Source organism: Talpa europaea, assembly GCF_964194135.1.
Source record: "Talpa europaea genome assembly, chromosome: 1".
Lineage (NCBI taxonomy): Eukaryota > Metazoa > Chordata > Mammalia > Eulipotyphla > Talpidae > Talpa > Talpa europaea.
This window is the reverse complement of record NC_140073.1, coordinates 155073851-155095694: the sequence shown is the minus strand read 5'-3', so window position 1 is coordinate 155095694 and position 21844 is coordinate 155073851. Positions and strand designations below refer to the sequence as shown.

At 54.9% G+C, this 21844-nt stretch overlaps 1 protein-coding gene across 1 annotated transcript in view; it reads right to left on the bottom strand.

Annotated features, from left to right (window-relative positions):
• Nucleotides 1-21844, bottom strand: part of DGKD (diacylglycerol kinase delta) — a gene marked incomplete at both ends in the record, with an annotated part of 80674 nt that overhangs the window by 41862 nt on the left and 16968 nt on the right. The window contains 2 exons of the mRNA XM_084243312.1: nt 14179-14259; nt 15560-15670. Coding sequence (XP_084099438.1) covers nt 14179-14259; nt 15560-15670 — 192 coding nt within the window. The remainder of the gene's footprint in view (nt 1-14178; nt 14260-15559; nt 15671-21844) is intronic.

The following is a 21844-nucleotide window of genomic DNA, read 5'->3' as shown; positions in this document are numbered from 1 at the left end:
GAGAAATCAGAGGACCTAAATAAACAGATCTCCCCACGCGCATTCAGACTCAGTGCAACCTCAGCCAAGACTCCAGCAGGACTTTTTCATAGGAATGGACATCTAGCTTCTACAATTTATAATTTCTATCATTTTTATGGAAACTGTCATTAATTTTAAATCTTACATGAAATGTAAAGGACATAGACTGCAGACCGATACTAAGACAGAAAAACAAGAAGTTAGCCCTTATTCCTGCGTGATTTCAACACTTACTGTAAAGTGACAGGGAGCGACTCACAGCCCAAGGGGCAGACCCCACCTCTGGAATCAGCCCGCGGCCAGTGGGGGTGATCACCATGCCAGGCCCGTGCAGCGGGGAGGGAAATCTCATCAACAAATGCTGCCGGAACAAGAAAACCCCCACATGGGAAAAGTGACATCAATCCCAGCTCGCCCCACATGCAAAGTTGACTGCCCATCGGCCACAATCGTCACCAGGAAGCCTAGAAGCACAAAACTTCTAGAAGAAAATCTCTGCAGTGAGGTAGAGAAAGGGTTTCTTAGATGGCACACAATAAGCATGGCCCATATAGAAGAAACCGTTCAAGTCAAAGTCTAAATAAAAAACTCCATGCCAAAGAGAAAGGCTGTGCTTTGAAAAAGGCGAACCTCAAGGAAGAGCACACGTAGCCAGAGAGGAACCAGACCAGTAAGGCGCTCCACACCCCTCCCACAAGGCAGCAAACGAATGGGCAATAAAACACACGCAAACTGACACCCTTTGTCCTCAGGAAATGGAACTCAAAAAGGCAACAAGACCCCTGCCAGCAGAGCCAGAGCGTGGGGCTGAGATCACTAACCGGGTTAACCCCCCAGAGCAGGGCACCAGCACACAGGCTATGGGAACAGCAAACACGAGCCACTCCTGGGCAAGATTAGAAACTTCCTGCACAAAGCATGGCGTTTGCTCCTCAGAAAACACTGGGAGCTGGCAGCTGCCTGCAGGACAGCAACGCCTGGGCCGGGCCTTTGGGAGAAGGGAGCTCGTGCAGATCAGGACCCACGCCGTAGGCCTGCCTCCACGGCCAGGGCGCCCTCAGTCCTGCACCGGCACGCAGGGCTCCCCGCTTCTCGTCCTCCCCTAACATCTAACCATCCACTCCACCAGTGAGCCACCACGCGACACAGAAGGCGGCACCGGGTGGCCAGGCCACCCCACCGCTGCTGGGCACGGCACACACCCACTCCCGGGGTTCGGCTGAACGCCAGGCGTGCCCACAACCTGCTCCCACAACCTACTCCCCTCAGAAAAAAAGGGGGGGATGTTTCATTTCATTTCTTCAGCTGCAGGAGGGGGGTTATCACATCAACAAAAGCAGTCTTCCCATGGCAGAGCAGGGGGTTCTCTCAACTTGAAAAATTGTTTCAAGGGAATAAAAGGATCCTACCTCTTGGAAATACCAGGTTACTCCGGGTGCGAAGTAGAATTTCCCACACCACCCTGCAGAATGACACCGCCCTCCTGACTTTCGGATAAAGCGACAGGCCTCGGCTCCATCACACCCCGGCACCAAAGAGCATAGAGAGGCCTGGCAGGTACGAACTGCCCTGAGACAAAGTCCAGCCAGGCCCACAGACCTCGCCCACCGCCGTCCTCTAAGCGCTGCCCCCCTACAGAGGCCCACAGTCCTACCACCGTCTCCAACACCTCCTGTCCGCGCCTGTCATCTGTGGACGCAATGAGACGCATGCTTTATGCCTGTTCACTACAGCGACAAGTGCACAAGTGCTCACACACCCGCTCTTCCCAGGATTCCCACAGGCGACCCGCCCGGCACTGACACGGCCCGACGCAACCCCGTGAGTGCCCACAACAGGCACCCCAACGCCTCCCGCTCGCCAGGCCCTCTCCGAGCGCCAGAGCCCACCAGAAGGACTTCAAATCCCGATCCCGAGGCTTGCAGCAGGCGCAGCCTGGCTCTGTGGGCACCGTGTGTCACGGAGGCAGGTACTGCCTTCAGCGACACCCCGCACTTGGCAAACACAGCCACCCGCTTGGCTCAACGCCCGCCTTTGCCTGCTCCCCAAGGCACAGGGCGGCCATTACGGCTGGGCTCACGGGCTTCACTTCCTTGTGTGGCTGCCCCCCAGCCCCACTCTGTGCTCCCAGGCATGAGTGGGCACCAGAGCCTATAGCCCCTGAACACCTACTGTGTGCCTGATACTGGCCCCACCACCAAGGGGTGTCCTTGTGCCGCCGCCGGGAGGGGGACACCTGGCACCGCTGGGACAGGGGTGGGGTCCCTGGAGGCCTGGCTGGAGCAGGATCCAGGTGGGCTCCCGTCTGTGGGGCTTCTCACTGTCAGACTGACACTGGGAACCACCCCAGCCCACAAGGACCCCCCCAACCCAGATCCAGGCCTGCAGTCACAGACGTTGGAAGCGCCTCCCCGGCCAGGAAACGTGCAGATTATACATCCAGCTTTCCTCGGTCTGAGCCAAGGGCCCGGCAAGGGGTTTTGCCCAGGAAATAGCTGCGCTCCAAGCAAACAGAGGAGGAAAGCCAATGGTGACGCTGGACAAAGGTCAGGACTCTGCGGCGAAGGAGCAGCGCCACCCCAGGCCAACGCCTGCTGGCCAGGCCCATTCACTGGACCAGACCCAGGCCAGGCAGATAGGCTGAGGCCGACTAAAAACACAACTAAAATCCATTCCACAGCTGCTTTTTTATTTAGAATTTTTGGGCAACAATTAATAAAATCAGGGAAAATAAAATGTGAAGGACACCCAACTGTAACGGAAAATGAGATAATTAAACAAAGGTATCCTACTTACAGTATTAACCACGTTTGGGTTTCCCTCCTGTTTTTCCCATTTTCACTGTTATTACCTCAAAACTCTTGAGGCTGTTAACTTCCCGGTACCCACTCTTTGGTTGCAGGTGCGACTTCCTAACACTGCGACTGACCTCATCTGAAATCCTCCGCATTTCCCATCAGTGGGTCACTGCCTGGTGCTGCACGTCGAGCTCCATCTCCCTGGCCAGCAGAGGTGAGTGGTGGGAGATGAAAGCAGGAAACTGTGTTTTCCTGGCCAGGCCCAAGCCTGCGAGGTGGATTCTGGTATTATCCCCACTCAGAGAAGAGAAAACTGAGTTTCAGAAAGGCGGCCTGACTTTCCCTAAGTCACAACTAGCAGAGAAGACCTTTTTCACGATAAGCCTTGTGAGACTCTGGATCCTGTCAGATAGACCCACCGGATAACTTGGGGGGAGGGAGTTACAACCACAGACACAAAAAAAACCACCCCCACCCCGCTGCAAGCCAGGGGCCCGCTCCAGCAGTGCAGCCGTGCCTTTCTCACCAGGTGTGTTCCAGAACGTGCCAGTACGCACGGTGCCAACCTCTATGTGGTCCTGTTTCTCACGTATTCACACACATATGCTATACGATAAAGGTTCATCTCGAAATCAGGCACAGTAAGAGACAGCAACAATAACCATAACGACAGAGAACAAGTACAGCAGTGCGCTGTGGTAAACGACGTGGCTGTGGCTGGTCTCCTGCTCTCAGAGCAACACCTTGCCACCCACAGTGCTCTCGGGTCACAGTTGGCTGTGGCCACTGACACCGTGGGCAGGGGACTTCTGTCTCTCCAAGAGAAAAACCAAAAACAGCCTGAGCCCCTAATGCCACCCGTGAGTAAAAGATCAGTCTAACTGATCCATGATGACACACGGACACAATAAATACCTGCCGCTGTCACCACAGGCCGTGGCCAGCCCTGAAGTCGGGCAGGGATGGGGCAAGTGTGTGAAGGGAGGCCGCTGAGCTCCGTGGGGCCATGTCGTCCTACTTTAAATTTCCTTCACAATCACCACTTAGACCCCAGTGCTCTAGGAGCTAAGTGAGCAGGTGGGGGGCTGCACCAAGGCCCTGCCACTCCACGTCCCAAAGTGACCCCAATGTCGTCCTCACTGCTCTTCTGTCACAGCATCATGGGGACCCTAATGCTTCTTTTCAAGGCTCCAGGCTATGAGACGTGACCCCGCCTCCGTCCACCCTCAGGCACCCAGTAGGGAACCTGCCACCTGATGTGATGGTTGCTGAAAGAAGGGACAGTGAGTTTTTCTGAAACATGCATCTTCTCCAGCTGATTTGTTTGATTTCTTCAATGCTGCTGCCATACCCGGGTGTGCTGTCAGACTCTCCCACAGCCTTGGGGTGACGCGCAGGGCTCCTGTGGCCAGATGCACCAAGACACACGGGCAGCACAAGGAGCCCCAGCCCTGGAGCTACTGCCAGCATCCTCCTGGCCCCACTCGCCCCACACCCGGAGCTCTGGCGCAGGTACTCAACATAGACAGGCCAGAGTCCAAAGTCACAGGCGCAGGTACTCGACACAGGACGAAGCCCAAGGTCATGGGCGCAGGTACTCAACACAGATAGGACGAAGCCCAAGGTCACGGGTGCAGGTACTTGACACAGTCAGGATGGAGCCCAAGGTCGCGGGCCAAGGCTGCTCAGCAGAGCTTCGCCAAACACTCTCTCTGGACACAAAGCTAATAAGCAGGACCTAGTTGCCATCTCACGCTCCCTCGCAGGCCCGGTGCAGGGCCAGGCTCTGGGGACAGCAGGAGCGAGCAAGGGCACGGGTCACCAAGGAGCCTGTGCTGACACAATATCACACGAGTGGTCCAGACGTGGCTGCACCTGGGAGTCAGGGAAAGCGGTGAAGACTCACTCATCTGTGGAGATGGTGCCAGGAACACTTAGGGTTTTTTTTAAGTTCCTAAGGGTGCCTGGGTACAGCCAAGTAAGGCAGCCACCGCCCTGGGTAGCAGAAGGTGGCAACATGCCCTTCCGACCAGTGGAAACAGGAAGATCTCATAGGACCCCTCCCTTGGAGATGGTTGGGGGGGACAGGCCTCCAGATGAGGGGCCCACGAAGACCAGGGTTGGCGAGTAGCCTGAAGAGTGGACTTGGCTGGAGCAGGTAGTGTCAGGGTGAGAGGCAGGGAGGGCCAGGAGACACTCAAGGATCACAGTACCTTTAAAAACGGGCAGGATATGACTCTTTGCAACGGTTTGTACTCCAGGTATATTCCAGTAAAACCTGCCTTTCCTCTGCCAGGCCCAGTGTGGCAGGTGTGGTGGCCCTGACCCAGGGGCAGAGGTGGAGACAACTCTAGGCCTGGGGAGAGCTCAGCAACCCACAGGGATTATGGGCAATTAGAAGGGATTATCAGTAAGCAGAAAAACATGCGACATTTCATTAAGAAATGAAATGAAGAAAACTTTCTAATTAGGTCCCAGAGGGCTCCACATGCTCTCTGGGCTCAGGCCTTTATCTGCAGGCCACGTCACTAGGTGCCTGCACCCACCCAGCCACTCCTCACAACACCCTCCGCCCCCTACCCCCCAGGCTCAATCAAGGGTCAGGGCCAGAGCGACCCAGGTGGTGGCTGACTGGGGTGAAGGGCTGAGGACATGAGATTCCCACCAGAAGTCGCGTCCTCTCTGGTCCAGGCGAGGCGAGTGAGGTCCCCACAGTTCCTGGGTCCTCCAAGGCACACGGCCAGTAGAGAGCTCACCTGTCTGCATGGGCCCTTGGCCTGCTGCCCTCAACCCACGAGGAGTACCTGTGTCCACCCTGAGACCAGCTCCTTCATCCTACACGTCACTTAGGAAATTCACTAAACTGAATCCAGCTCAATTCTGCCTCCCTCGCAAGGGGCAGAGGCTCTGATATGGCCGCGTGGGTCCAGCCAGGCTCTGGGGGAGAATCTCATTCACTCCTGGAGGAGGCAGGAAGCGGGAGTCACCTGCTCTCACCCGTGACTGTGGTCATGACAACATGTGCTGTGGGGTGTGGGCTGCTTTCGAGGAAGCATCTAGCACTGGCTGCTCAGCACCCCACTCTTCAACACTCCCTGAATCCTCAGAGTTGAGTGAGAGAAAGCCCAGCACTGGCAACAGCCTGGACAGCCCTCAGCTGCTCTCCACTCTGCACACGTCCACACATCTCCCACGTGGCCACAGCAAAGGCCACCTGCTAGACTCCCCGCTGCCACCTCTTCCCCCGCACTGCAGCTCAGACTCGGAACAAAAACCTGCTGTAATCACTCCCAACCCCCACCCCAACTTTAAAAACTTCTGTGGCTTTCCAACCCCTCTGGCAAGAAAACCCCCACTCACCCACAGCCTTCCAGAAAGCCCTCCACTTCTGAGCCTGTCCTCTCACCATGCTGCTCCGCCCAAACCATGGGCCGTGCCAGCCATCCTCCTAGCATCTGACCTCCTGCCTGCTGCTTCTGGACACTCTGCACCTGGGCTCCCCCAACACAGCAGAGGTGAGGCTGATGAGATCAGTAGACCAGCGAGAGCAGAGCCCGGATCCCTCCCAAGCCCTAGGCGATCGAGTCAACCAAGGGTACAAACTCGCTGCAAAGTGGGTCAGAACTGGTCAGAACCGGAAAGAACCCCTGGTGCTCTTGCAGCATCGGCCCCAGTGTGGTCACACTGGAGTGGAACCAATGGCCTCGCACCAGAGACCCAGGGACCCAGGGAGGGTGGGGCAGGGTGAGGCCGTAATTGCCTATGTCCCAGCTGCATTTTGAAACCCAAATCACATTCGAGGATGTGATGAAATACCATCAAATCTTTACTAAAATAGGACATAGGCTAACAATTAAGAAAACATCAACCTGGAAGAAAAAAGTCAACAAAAACACTCCTCTCTAATGCCCTACAACACCTGAGGGAGAAATCGCTAAAGCAGCTCAAGAAGATCGGGAGGAGGCAGGGGAAGGAGATGAGAACCTTCAGAAACCCAGGAGGACAGGGAGAGGCCCAAAGAAAAATCTCACCCTGCCGCAGGGAAATGACTGCACTAAGCAGAAAACATCTAAAATACACAGTTTATCAAATAAGAGAAAGTTAGGGTACAAAGTAAAAAGAACATGAAAGCTCTGCTGGAAGAGGGTGAAAACCACCAGTACATGTAAGAAAAAGCAAAATAAACCTTTTAACGACTAGCGCTAGAGAACACCTGAATGTCTAAACCTGCAGAACACGGCAGACCTGAAAGAGAAAGAACCAAGCCCATAGGCCCTACGGACTATGCGGGCCGTTTAGCCACCTGCCTCTCTCAGCCCGAACCCCGGACACCTACCTCGGCTTCGCTCCATGCTGAGCTCAAGGTAGCGCCTGCCCCTTCCCTCCCCCCACCCACTCCACTCCAAACCAGAAGCCTCCCCTCCCTTCCCTCCACCCACCACACTGCTACAGGCTGAGGACTGAGCCCCGAGCCCCTCCAGCGCGTCTGTGCACGTCCGTGCGGGGCCTCTCGCCCTCTGGCTCAGCCAGTCACACAGGCCCCGCTCTCATGGCTTCTGTCGTGCCGCCCCGTCACAGGCCCGTGCCCAGGCCGCTGCCTCACCCCCAGGGCCCCAAACAGGCCCACGAACGCACCCACAGCCACATCAATCTTCCCTTTCCACTTTCTCGGGGCGGGACTTCCAACCTGCCCCGGGTGACCAAGACCCGTTACAGGCACCTCCTGCGCTGTCTCGCTGTGATGACACCCTGTCTGGCGCGTCCTCGAGCCTGACGGAGAAGCGCCTGCTCCATTTCTGCGTGCCAATGGAGCTTCAGCGGGAGCGTGATGCTTGGCCTGGCGTGTGATGCTTGGCCGTGATGCTTGGCTTGGCTCAACATATACCAGCTGGATGGATAAATGGCCGGACAAAGTTCCCAAAGAACAGGACCAAGCACAGGAGCCAGGATTGCAGAAAAAAGAAAAAGACCTTTGCAAAGTAGAAAACCCAAACCAGATTCTGGGAGACAGCCAGACTAAGAGGAAACCGCCGCGTCCCAGGGAAAAGGGCCCACAAGGCTTCGCGCAGGGGCGGACAGAGACCCTGGAGACACGACCCGGGCACCAGGGCCCAGCACCCCATTCTGCAACACTCCCTGAATCCTCAGACTCTAGTGAGAGAAAGCCCAGCACTGGCAACACCTGGACAGCCCCTAGCAGAGGCAGACATTTGCCATTCCTGTCCTTCCTCGCCCTTTGGCCCTTCACTGGTTTGATTAGGTTGATACAAACAGAGAAGTATGTTCTGAATGGCCAGACACGCCGCTGGTGGGGCGCCCAATCAGAGCAGGGACGACGCAGCTGCAGGATTGGAGGGCGGGGACTCAGTTCCAGCAGCCGAGCTGAGGGAGAGGTAACCGGGCGCCACTGCCAGAAGAGGCAATACAGGGGAGCCCCCCAGGCTGCACGAAAACAAGCTACACGCGTGACCTCAGCCACGAACATGGCCGGAGGTGCTGCCCCAGGCACCAGCACCCGTGAAACCCCGTTGCTTGACCCAAACAAGAAAAAACAAATGGAGGCTGAGGGAAATGAGCACAGGGACAAAATTCTAAGCAAGGGCCTAGCGTGGTGGCACTGACAGCGGCGGCAGGGAGAGGTGGCTACTCCGCACCCCAGGGCCACTGGCCAGAAGAAAGCGCTTCAAAAACCGGGACGGCGGGACCTGTTAGAAATGCCAGACTCGTCCAGGAGGGAAGGAAGGTCTCGCGATCAGTCAACAGAACATCAAGGAGTGAAAATAACATCACGGAAAGAGCGAGAGCACCGAATGTGAGGCCCAGGAAGACCAGCTGGGCCCACGGCGAGCACACCCTCTGTCGGGTAACGGCCCCTGGCAGCACCCACATTTCACAGCACGGGGCCCCAAATGTCACATTTGGGAGTATCACAGCAACAAGACACAGAACAAGGGCCTCCCCTGGCGGCGCAGGGGTTGAGCACTGGGCTGTGAAGCTGCCCACAGACTGTGCAGTGCCGGTTCAATCCCCAGCCACCGGGTGAGGGTCCCACATGGCACGCAGACCTCTCCTGCCGCCCGCTGCTCCCCTCAGCAGTGTACTTCGTCAGTCTGCCTGCTCTGCTCCCCACTCTGGCTCTGGTGAATTCTCTCACCCTCCCGCGCTTCTGACTGTACCCAGTGCTTGTATAAATAAATAAATAAATCTTTAAAAAAAAAAAAAAACACAGAACAAGATTAGCATAACTAGTGGCAACACTGATTCCTGAGCAAGCCATGGAGGATGGAGGGGAGGGGGGCAAACAGCAGCTGTGGGGGAAGAGTCTGGACTAAGAGCCCCCAGAGAATAAGCACCTCAAACTTGCAGCTGAGACACCTGCAGGACCGCACAGAAGAGGAGGAAGTACAGGCAGACCAGGTGGCCAGAGAAGGTGAGGCCCACCTTCAAGTTTGCTCCTGCACAGACTACAAGCAAGAAGAGGTGCCCTCTGGCCGCCAGGAGCAGAAGTTGACCTGCTCAGGGGAAGACGTCGGCCTAAAGCTGCCTGTCAGCCAAAGTCAGCCGGCAAGTTAAGGCAGACGGCCGAGAGAAAGAAGACTCGAGAGAAAAGCCAGATGACAGAAGAGTCAGACAGTTTTCTGAGCACGGCGACATGTCTGATAAATAACAGACACCACTGAGGGCCTGGCCTGGGACTGGAAACCATCCTTAAAAGTCAAGTGAAAACTCCAGAACTGAAAAGTAAAATAACTGCAATTGAAAACTCAACATAGGGATTGAACAAGAACATGGGCAGGAAGGAGAGTAACAGACGCACACGCTACTTGGCGGCGGGGTGGGGGCGGGCTGCGCGCAGGGCCGCTCCCTGCCACGGCTGTGGCCTGGGCAGGGGTCCCACCCGCAGACGGGAATGAGAGCACCATCTGCTCGGCTCCCGCTCTGACAGCGCCCGCACCACCTCGGCCGTGGAGCCCGCGTCTGCCCTCAGCCCAGTGCCAGCAGACCCAACCCAGCTACGCAAGTCACATTCATGCCATCCTGCCTGTCTGAAAACCTCCCCTCTCCCCAGAGCCCCCCCCCCACCTCCCATGGAAGCTCCTCGCCCTTCAGGTCCCATCCCTTTATGGTCCAGTTCCTTGGCCACTGGGGAGCAGTGGACATGGATGGAGTCCTGTCGACTGTGGTACAAATTCACTCGCTGCTTCCCAGCTACAAAGGTTGCCATCTGTTGGCTGACACAGGATAACAGCAGCTTTCAATGACTGCTTGTTTGTGCCAGGCATGTAATTTTAGTGGAAGCCGTGGAATTTGGAAATTACTACTGCAATGGCTGGAAAACTAAATGAGATATTCCAGGAAGTACAGCAGCTTCTGGGCAGATGCATTCATTCACTCCTCACTCATGCCCAGGCACCGGCACCGCCCTCCAGAAGGGCGCGGCGACCAGGGAGAGCTGCACGCGGGTGAATGACAGGTGCTGGGGTCAGCAGGGACACTGAAGGGGCCAGAAATGGCAGGGACCACATAAGGGGGACCACAGAGCTCAGGAACCATCTGTGTCACCTGCAGTTCCAGGGCCCTGAACTTACCTGACTGACTGGGAAACTGGTGCCAGTCAACAGGCTCACAACACCGCCTCTCGCCCCCACCCCACTTCACTTGCCCCACAATCCAGGCACCATCACAGGTTGCTCAGGAAGGAGCCACGTTATTTTGGAATGTTTCTGGGGAATTCATCTCTCTCTCTCTCTCTCTCTCTCTCTCTCTCTCTCTCTCTCTCTCTCGCCCCCCACCGCCGCCCCTCTCGTCCTTGCTTACATCCTCAGAGAAAAGGCAGTTTTAGAGCACTGACAAAATCTCAAGTAAATGTGAAAGAAGCAGAGCCTCTGCCCAAGGACCAGGAATCAGCCATGACACCCGGCAGGAATGGGATCCAGAGGCCCCCACATGGGACTGGCTCTACACCTGAAAGCCGATGATACGGCAGGTGCAGACATCAGGGCTCATTCTCAGATCAGCGCAGAGCCCCACACAGCCTGTGCACCTCCAGACGACTTCTTCCAAGGAACCCTGTGCCTGCCAGTGGGAAGGGAGACATGTCGAGCCCCTACAGAGGTTTCTCAAGCTATTAAAAATGAACCTACCAACAACTCCACTCCTGAATGCCCACCCAAAGAGCACAGCAGCACCAACCTGAAGGGGCACATGCGCGCCTATACCCACTGCAGCTCCATCTAATGCCAAGCTGAGGAAACAGCATAGTGCCAAAGATGGGGTGTGCGTTAGAAAAATGTGCCTTAGGGGCCTCCCCAGTGGCACAGCGGTTGAGCGCTGGGTTGCAAAGCTACCCGCAGCCTCTGCAGCGCCGGTTCGATCCCCGGCTGCTCCCTGGCAACCGGAGGAGGGTCCCAAATGGCGCGCAGACCTCTCCTGCCACCTGCTGCTCCCCTCAGCAGTGTACTTCGGTCCTTCTGCCTGCTCTGCTCCCCGCTCTGGCTCTGGTGAATTCTTTCACCCTCCCACGCTTCTGACTGTACCCAGTGCTTGTATAAATAAATTTTTTAAAATAAATAAACAAACAAATAAATAAAAGTTTAAAAAAAAGAAAAATGTGCCTTATACGCACATCGGACTACTACTCAGCATCCAAAAAGATACACTCATGCCATTCGCAACAACGTGGAGGGAGCTGGAGTGGGTTACACTAAGCGAAATCAGTCAGAAGGCAACAGACAAATACAGATGGTGTCACTTCCATGTGGACTATGGAGAAACAGAACGAAGGTCAGACAACGCAAACCAGTGACAAACGCGACAAATCTGACTGCTGGACTGAGGCTACAGGAGGGGATGGGGTGGGGAAGGGGAAAGAACAAGTAGGGAGGGAGCACAGTGGACTATGGGGGTGCACTATGGATGTCTTGGTGCTGGGTGTGGTAACAGCATCTTAAGGGAAAGACCCTGTACCTCTAAATCATAAACAACATCGTAGGTACCTCAATTTTACAAAAGCTTTTTGTTCCCATAACATCTTTTATTGAAATGGAATTTCCACATAGTTGACACTTTCAAAGTGCACAGTTTGGTGTTTTCATCACATTCACAGGCTCCTGCGACCATCAGCCCCATCCAATGCTACAACATCCTGTCGCCTGCCTGCCAAAGGCCCCCCGACCTTAGCAGTCATTGCACCTCCCTGGGAAGTTGGAATCCACCTTCCATCCTCCTGGGTCTGCCCGTTGAGGCATTTCAGAGGAATGGCCTCCGGTGTCTGCCTTTTTTCACGCAGGTGATTTTTCAAGGCTCATCCGTGGGTGTCGGTACTTCGCTTATTTTACAAGTCTGTTCAAAGTTCTGCTCCAGTGGAATTCTAGTTCTAGAATTTGCACTCTAAACAAATCAGAAATGCACAAGAGGGCCTACACATACATGTACATGGCAACGTTACTCAGACGGGAAGAGGAAGGGCCCTCACCAGGCCTGGTGAGACACGCACGTGTCTAATTGGTGGGCTGCTACTAAACGTGACAGTGTTTATGGAGTAAGTGGGAAAATAAATTACAAAAATGGACTAAGAAAGAAAAAAAAGCTTAAATGAGCAAAAAGCCAACTGAGACCAAAGCCTTACTTTCCCTGAAAAGTCTTCATGAAAAATAACTTAAATTCTGGGCCTCCCCGGTGGCGCAGCGGTTGAGCGCTGGGTTGCGAAGCTGCCTGCAGCCTCTGCAGCGCCGGTTCGATCCCCGGCTGCTCCCCGGCCACTGGAGGAGGGTCCCGCATGGTGCACAGACCTCTCCTGCCGCCCGCTGCTCCCCTCAGCAGTGTACTTCGGTCCTTCTGCCTGCTCTGCTCCCCGCTCTGGTGAATTCTCTCACCCTCCCGCGCTTCTGACTGTACCCAGTGCTTGTATAAATAAATAAATAAATTTAAAAAAAAAAAGAAAAAATAACTTAAATTCTTTCAAACTGTCAAGAAACAGTTTTAAAGATCAACAAAGTGGTCCAGAACATATAAAATCTGGAAAGTGACTAGCTTTTATGGGGTTAGTTTAATTGTAAATTAAAACATAACAAAGGTTTCCTTCTACCCCAAAGGGAAACACACATGGAGGGGGAAATTCTAGATCAAAACTAAGGCTGCAAAATTCAACATTACCAAAGACAGGTCATCATTAGGAAATGCATAAGTAACCAAAACCAAACTGATGATCCAAATTAATGCTCAAAAAATTCCAATGAAATTCAACACCCATTCCTAACACTCTAAAAGGCACAAATCAAAGAATCCATTTACGTGGTCTTAAATGTCTCTACACAGCCCAGTAAGTAAATAATAAAATTAATGGAGGAAAAAATAAAAACATTCCAAGTAAAACGAAGAAAAAGACAAATCAGGAGAGTCTGACTAATTCAATAAACCACGAAGCAAAACCAAGGGTAGTTAGTAACATCAAAACAAAATAAGGAGAAGTTTAATGGAGGAAGGAAAATCCCATTCCCGAAAACCCATGATTAAATAAGATAAAGCAAAACCTGAGACCATCACAGACACACGATGATTGCAGACCCTAAGCACGGAGATGACGACACACTGACTGCTACAAAAGAACACTGAAAAGAGAGAGAGCATCCTCTCCTTCCAGATGGTAAAGCTGAAGAATGTAATGAACTATCTTAAAAGATCCAGAGCTACTGGAGCCATGGCCTGGACAGGCGGGCTCCGGAGCCAGAGCTGCAGGGGTGCAGGGAACGTCGTGCAGCCATGACAACACAACAGGCAGAGGCTGGGCACGTGCCTACACACAGCCTCTGTCAGAGCGACCGCCACGACCCCACGGTGTGCGTGGGTGAAGACACAGGTGCTTAGAAATAAAGGGAGCTGCCGGGCGGTGAGCTCGTGTGACTTTCATGTGTTCAGAACTTCTGAAAAAAGTTCTATGTAGCTTTTAGGAGTTGGATGGGGGAAGGGAGCACATAAAAGTAAAAAAAAAAGACAGTCTTCATTTTGAGGTGGCTGAAGTACGATTGCTTTAGTTTTAATTGCTGCAACAAATTTTCTGTATCTTCCAATTTTTTTTACAATAATCATGAAAAACAAACTTGTGCAAAACCATTAGAGAAATGTAAGCTACAAATTCAGAAATTCACTTGGACTCCCTTGTTCTTGGGCTTACATGTGCCAAGTTCTCAATTACTCTCCAACCACTGTATTTTTTTAGGCATTAAATTGAAAATCTACTAGGACTCTTTCCTGCCAGAGAGAAAAGGATGAAAAAGTCAAAACCACTCACACACATTTGCAGAAATTAAAAAGCAGAGCCGAATGTGAAGAATCCAGAAAGGTGTGGTCGGAATCTTACCGTAAAGCTGTTGTTGACGTTTTTGGTGCTGGATTCAGCCACGCTGGCGTCTGTCAGGTCCACCTCATCAAATATAATGGACTGCAGAGAGACGGGGACTGGTCAGTGGGGGCCAGAGCCCACCTCAGTCTGCCCCCCACCCCCAAGCAGCTACTGACACCGGGTGAGCCTACCCCACCTGCTCGAGCCACAAGCACAGCTCCGTGACCATGTTCCAGCGGAGCCCGCACTGAGACAAGGTAGAATCGCCGGGGAGCTGCAGCCACCGTGGGCGCTGCTCAGCTGCACTTGTCAACGTGAAGGATGCCCTCCCACAGAGACCACCTGAGTGCCGAGAACCCCGTCCTTTCAGTTTTAATTTCTACGGCAAGTACTCCTAGAGGGGAAGGTCCTGACTAAAATAAACAATTCTAGGGCAAGAGGAAAAGACCTAAATAGAAAGGATCCAACCTCAAAAGAAAACAAAGGAGAGAGCAGGAGGAATCTAGTCCTGGAGAGAGTCAGGCTCCCAAAGAAGGCTGGGAACAGGACTGGGCACCCCACCCCAGCCCCACCTCTCCCCACCACGCTCACCTCCTGTGCACCTCCAGCGCCCCCTGTGCTAAGAGGACCCACCCCATCAGGAACGGAGGGAGGAAACACTAACAGCTAAAGGAGACTGAGCCTTTGCAGCTCCTTCCCCCACCCCGATGCAGAACTGAAATAACTACAGGGTTTTTAAAAATAAGGGATGTGGTCAGAACCCTTTCTTACCAAATTGCTCTGTTCAATTTCAGAGCACCGACTCTCCAGGGATACCTCACAAAATATAAATGATTCCTATTCCAAATTTTTCTCTACCAAAATATCAGTAGTGACAGTAACCCTGATGCCAGAACACAGGCGCTCAGAACCAGCGCGCTGGGGGCGCCAGTCCCGCTCGGGCAGCATGGGGCAGCCTGTCCACACGCCACGACCCAGCACATTTCAAAACACTTCCAGCTAGTTTCACGGGGCGTGTTTATCTCCAAACTCACCAAGTCGTACAGGTCAAGTGCCTACAACTTTTTGCATGCCAATGACAGCTCTATAAAGTACTTTTTACAAGGCTCTTCCAGGTCATAATAAGAGATGGATAAGCCTGTGACGTTCTGGACAAGAGCCAACCACCACGTGGCTATCTGTGTGACACTTTCTACTCTCTCCTTCGGGAGCACAACAATAGAAGAGAAAGAATAAAAACTAATGTTTATAAGAAATAAAACATGCCCTGAGATCACCACCACCTGGCACCTGGAGCATCACAGGACGCGCAGGCAGCAACAGCCTGAGGGTGGGAAGCACGTGGCCACGAGCCCACGGGCCTGGGGCCCCAGCGGGTGCTCGGACTTCACACACTCACCTTCGCAGTCTTGGCGTAGTACAGCGTGCGCCCCCGAAGCTTGAAGTACCTCCTCTTGGACCGCTGGAACGAGCTGTTCTGCTTGGTCAGCATGCCCTCCTTGATGACGGTCTGCAAGCACAGAAGCAGCTCGTGAGCCTGGTCTCCCCCAGGGTTCCCCACGGCCACGCCCCACACACTGACCCATGGGCAGGCCGTGCCGCTGCGCGTAGGCCCACGCAGCCCTCCAGGGGGCAAGGGCACCAGGGCCGGGGTGGGTGCAGGATCCACCCCGGTCCGCCTGGGGATCAGAGGGGGCGCTGAGGGACCACAGTGAGCAACGCGGAGCCAAGCACAGTCTCCAACTTCAGCATTTGGTATTTTTCAGCTATTCTTGGCCTCAACTCCGAGCTCTCTGGCCTCCTGCCATTTCTCAGGGTCCTGCTGCCAAAACTGCTGACCTACGTAGCTATGGGGTTCAGGCAGCTTCAGGCCTGCGCCCCACTCCCCTCACCCCACCAAGAAAAAAGCACCCAGCACAGTCACCAACTCTTCTCATCCCGGCAGCCTGGTCCATCCATCCTGGAGATGCGGACAGCCCAGAAGGGGAACAAGGCTGTTCCAGACACCTGCTGAGTCCAGGACGCCCCACAGAGCAGGGGCTCCTCGTCCACTACACACCATGAGCCACAAACACCATCAAAAGGGAAAAATCGCAGGGTGACTGGAACTGGCCCTGGGCACACAAGCACCTGGCGCACCCCACCTGACCTGCTGCCAGGTCCCGCCAAGGAGCAGAGGCAGAACTGACAAGACAGCTGTTCGGAGTCGAGAGCGGGGGTTCAGAGAAGCCTTTCTTAATTACCTAATCGCACGCAGCTCTGCTTTTAGTGACTTTGGTAAAAGTATCTTTAAGGAGTATTTAGGCATCTGTGGCCACTTAAAACATAAGATGAAACCAGACACAGTAACCTCAGGTCGTCCCAAGGCGTCAGAAGCCCGGCCCTCCATCAGCCCACTCCTGAGGGTGTGGAGGGGGTGAACACCACACAGGCCTGTCTTGCTAGAGAAACCCGCTGAAGAGGGTCCCTGACCCACCAACAGCACTGCACGGGCCAGGACCCCCATCCAAGCAGCACGACACTCAGGGTGTCCTAAGGAGGCGCAGGCAGGCTGCTCCCCAGCTTATCCCCATCACAGGACATCCTCGGCAGGGTCGGCCACAGGCACCAGCCGGTCACACCGAACCGGGTGATCAATGCTGGCCAAGCGCTGCACACAGCAGCCTCGCCAACCCCCAAGAGAACCAGTCCAAGAGAAAAACTCCCGCGGACCCCACTCGCTCTTGGGATATGCCTTCATCTCTACATAGGAAGAGGTCGCCCACTCTCCCAGCTCGCCTGCGAGGACCAAGAGGAGAGAAAAGGCACCACACATCCCCCAGCAGCCCGGGGGCAAGGCGGCTGGATAACAGGCAGGTCCGAGGCCTCGCCCTGCACTAAAAAAGGCTCCAGCTTTTCTCAAGAGCAGGCTGGGGGCCCGCCCGGAGCGAGGCCGCTCCCAGGCAGAAGGGGCACCCTGGGCTGACCCGACTGCTACAGATACAGCCTTTCTGCAACCTGCAGGACTGCCAGGCCGCCGCCAGGCCGCCTCCAGACGCCAGGCCAGGAGCGCAGGGGGCTCGCACGTGGAGCCAGGAGCTGCCCTGCTCTGGGGAGAGCCTCTCCTCTGACCTCACAGGGCCTCGGGGTGAAGGCACCCTCCTCGCCCCCATGCTTCCTTACCTCGGCAGGGGCAGTGCTGGCTTCCATCTCTTTCCTAAATGCAAACTAAGGAAAAAAAAAAAAAAGACAACAAAGCCAGACCCAGAGACGTTATTAAAAGTTACTTTTAAAGGATAAATGAGAAAGTATTTTTCCTTGAATCTCCTGCTAAACATCTCACACATGAAAGGAAAGTAAAATAAAACACCATCTACTCCACGGCGCGCACACATTTTTCAGAAGCGGATGAGAGCGGTGAGCTCGGGCTACCCACGGAGAGCTGCGCTTCTATTTATAGCACAAGCGAGGCAGAAAAAGACTGGTGGGTCTCGGCGGAAAGGGCTGGGGAAGAGATAAAGACCAGCGCGTCTTTGAAGCTTTCTCCGAAACAGTGTTCTCCCGACGCGGCTCGTGAGTACGCAAACAAGCTACAGGGTATTTTTAAACACTCAGTCCAAAGCAATGGACTGAAAGTGGCCGAGAAAACAACCCCCTGAACAGGCTGCTGTTCTGCATCTGGCAGCCGGGGCCACTGGAAACGGCCTGGCCAGCAGGCCCCCCACAGCCAGGGAGCGAGCACCAGGAGCCACACCCAGGGAGCGAGCACCCTGGACCAGGGCAGCTGGCCGGGGCAGGCCGGCTCCGGGGACCAGGCCTCTGCACCTTGGGGGCCATTGGGGACAGGAAAGGCCAGGTTGGAGACGCAAGGGCGGCAGGCAGGGAGGTGGGCGGCCCTCCCCCAGCTCCCAGGGGAGGCAGGGCCGCACAGCCCCAGGGACAAAGCCTGGCAGAGAGCTCAGCCATGGTGCCACGCCCCCCCCCCCGCACCCCCACCCCAAGGAGACCGCCCAGGCACCCGCTGCATTGAGCCAGCTGGATCAGGAGCAATGACACTAAATGGGGCATTGGGGGGGGGCGGGGGGTGCAGAGAGAACCGGCGCCTGGTCAACAGGCGCACTCTGCCTGCAAGGGGCTGCCGCAGGGGAGCCTGCACAGGCGGGAGCTCCTTCCCTCCCAGACTCCACTCGCACCAGATCAAATGAGCTGTCGGCGAGGGGTGAGCCCACAGAGGGCATGGGTTGGAATTTTTAACGCGTGGGTCGTTCAGCTCTTGACACAGTCACACTGCGCAGCGCACCTCACTTCCTGCCCCGCCACCGCGGACCGCCAGGCCATGCGGGCCGTGGACCCTCCGTGGGTGCCAGGCCTCGCCGGGCAGCCCGCTCACTCCCGCCATCAGCCATGCTGTGAGGACCCTGCGCACGTCCTGGAGCAAGGCGCAGCAGTGAACTTGGGGATCACAGGGAGTTAGCAAGGGACCAGGCAGCAACGGGGCTGGGCCAGCCGCTGCCGAAGGGGCCCTCGCCTCACGCCGCAGGCAGGGCAGCCCAGGGGCCAGCAGAGGGAAGGCGACACCTGGAAACCAGCAGACGACACAGAAGTTCGTTACGATCAGGAAAGGTTTCTTGAATGGGATTCAAAAATACTTAGCACAGACTCTAAAAGTGCCAGAGCCAACTATATTGCAAACGGGAACTTGTGCCCTCCGAAGACAGTTTACTGAGGAAGAGAAATGCCGGGGTCTGGGAGGAGACACGTGCACCATGCCGAGCGCAAGGCCACACACACAACACGGTAACAAAGACAAAGAAACCCCAAAAGAAAAACTGGCAACAGGTGTTAGGGGGAAAAGGCTGTCCCAAAGCAAATTCCATACAGGCTTTGTGGACTCCACCCCCACCCCAGGTCAAAGCCAAAGACACTGGGAACTCCAAATCCCATCACCACCCAAGGGAAGGTGGCTGGGACCTGAGGGTGGGGTGAAGCAGCCAGGTGGATACAAAAGGCAGACACGTGGGCTTTGGGGCGCTCTCTCCATTTTTGGGCTCTCGGCCAGCTCGCAGCGTCCGGCCAGCTCTGAGAGAGCCTTTGGGTTTCCAGGTCGGCGGATCGGGTAGGACGCATTAAAGACTTTATTTCCCTATTTTTTCCCTGAGTTGTACATTTTTTTTATTTTTTTTTCTCTTGTAAATAAACCTTTTATTAACCCTTTTGCGTGTGTCTGTAGTAGAGTATTTATAAGTCCCTTTAAAGCGCACGGGTGAGGACCCACAGCCAGGAACCCGTTTAATATCGGGATTGCCCTATAACAGCTTGGCGTCCAACGTGATTTGCAAGTTTCACCCGTGGTTGACCAGCCCAAGGTAATTTTTCTTGCGTTGGTCACCATAAAAGCGCATTAGGTCTGCAGGACTCGCAGTGAAACTCTTTGTTTCACGTCTTGAAAAGTTTTTTTTTCTCCCCCCCCCCATACGGCCGTTGTGGGTGTGGTTCTGTAGTAGAGTATTCATAAGTCCCTTTAAAGCGCGCGGGTGAGGACCCACAGCCAGGAACCCATTTAATATCGGGGTTGCCCTATAACACAGGCACGGTTGGGAGTTGGTCAGCAGCGTGGGGAATGAGCCGCTGACCCCGGGAACACCGGGCTGGGCAGAGAGCAGCCCGAGGGACACCGCAGTGCCGAGATGGGCTCACACAGGGGCAGCCGCCGCTCAGGCTGACACGTGTCGTTCGGCAGGTAAAGAGATGTGGGGGAAATAATGTCATCCGTCCTCAGACAGACGTCAAATCCCAGGGAGAGCTGCACGGAGGCTGTTGTGCCCAGTGCAGGTTTGAGGGCCCGGCCCCTGCAGGGCTCAGGGGCCGAGTGAGGAAAGAGCCAAGCCCAGCCAAAAGCTCACTTCTCAGCCATCTGTCCTAAAACCTTTTCAGGCCTCAACAACAAAATTACATAAGCCTGGGGCAGGCGACAGCACCCGAGCCCAGAGTCAGAACAAGCGGGGGGAGTTAACAGAACACTGTGACCCGGGAGAGCATGGACTGCTCAGGGGGAGACGCCAGTAGAACTCACCACCATAGGTTTGCATGTCACTTGAACTTTTCGGGGGCATTTTTACACCTATTTGCCTTCTTAACAGAACAAACACTCATGGGCTGTGAGACAGACGCTAATTCACCAAATGACAAATGAGAGTGCCGGTCTTGAGAGCCTGGGCCTGGCACCCAAGGCAAGAGAGTTAACAGGCAACGAGAGAAATGCCAGGCCTCTGCTCTCCAGCCTTCTCCCAGGGCTCGGTTTATGAATACCACAGTTCAAAAACAGGAAGCAATCAAACACTCATTTGTTCACAAAACACAGAGCGGACAACACGCCCTGGACCTTCAGCCCCTTAAAGCGCCTCTGAGCACGAGAGCAGCCACCAGGCACACAGGGGCCATTTTCGCCTCAGAGCGCACCCCAGTTCAAGGCAGGTAGTAATGGCCACGTTAGAGATCAGGGAACTAAGGGCCAAATTAAGTCACTCACTCAAGGCCACACAGCTAGGAATGGGAGAGAAGGAATTCAAAGTTCAGACCCAGAACCGGGTCAAAACTATTTGTTGACAAAATGAAACCAAAATGAAAAGCTACTCTTAACCATGATTTAACCCAGTTAGGCAAAGGTAAGTTCCTTGATACATTCAGAACACCACCCACAAGTTCACCCTGACTCAATCACCTGCAATTATCCAGGTGCCAATGGCTACTGGGTCTGACGTGCAGAGCGGGCACAAGGCACAACTGGAGACGCCTCTCAAGCCTGCAGGGCCAGGGTAGGCCCAGCATCTGGTCCTGCCAGCGTGACAGAGTTCCCCACACCCACAAAGATCCCCAAAGACACCAAATCACAGAAAAAGGACAACTACCGTTTCCTTACCAATAGAGAAAACTCAACTTCCCCGGTCCCACCACCCTGGGGGGCCCTCCTTCAATGCACTATCTGTGAAATTAAAAGCTACCAGGTCCCAGGGCCCCCAAGTCATTAAAGGTTCCACTGACAGAAAGGGAGGCACCTCACTGCTGTCCCCACTAATACAAGGAAGGACTGACCAGGAAAGCCAAAAGTGGTGCCACAGTGCAATGACCAAATCCCCCAAAAGAGCTGGAGTTCACACCCACTCCCCCTAGGTTTGGAGCCACCTGTATGACTGGGTGTGCCTCCCCACCCACCCCCTTGGGCAAGCAGGCCAGACCCAGTGCAGCCAGTTATCACAGCCCTGCCCCCACTCAGGCCACACCATTCAGCCTCACCAGAGCCAGCAACACATGTCCTGCTGGGGCTGGGGAAGTCACTTTACTGATACATGGATGCACGAGGCTTCAACTACCCCCCACTTCTTGCTGTGAATGGAGACACACTGTCTAGAGTTGGAGCCACCACCTAAGTCCAGGAGGCAGTGAGCCAACCTGAAAGGGGCGGCAGAGGGGCAGCAATGACCTCTGCCAGCACCCTGCAGCCGCCCCGGCACCCCTGTGGCATCAAGGTGGGCTGCTGGTCAGCTCCCGAGTGGTCACTGCCAGAGGCTCTGTCCCCAGTTGAGTGTGGGACCCAGAGGCAAGCCCTGTCCCCAAAACATGGCTCAGCCAAGGAAGTTTCCTCTCAACCTGCTCCCACCAGCTACGTCCTCACTGGCTGACCGCGTCATCAAAGCTGACAGCAGTT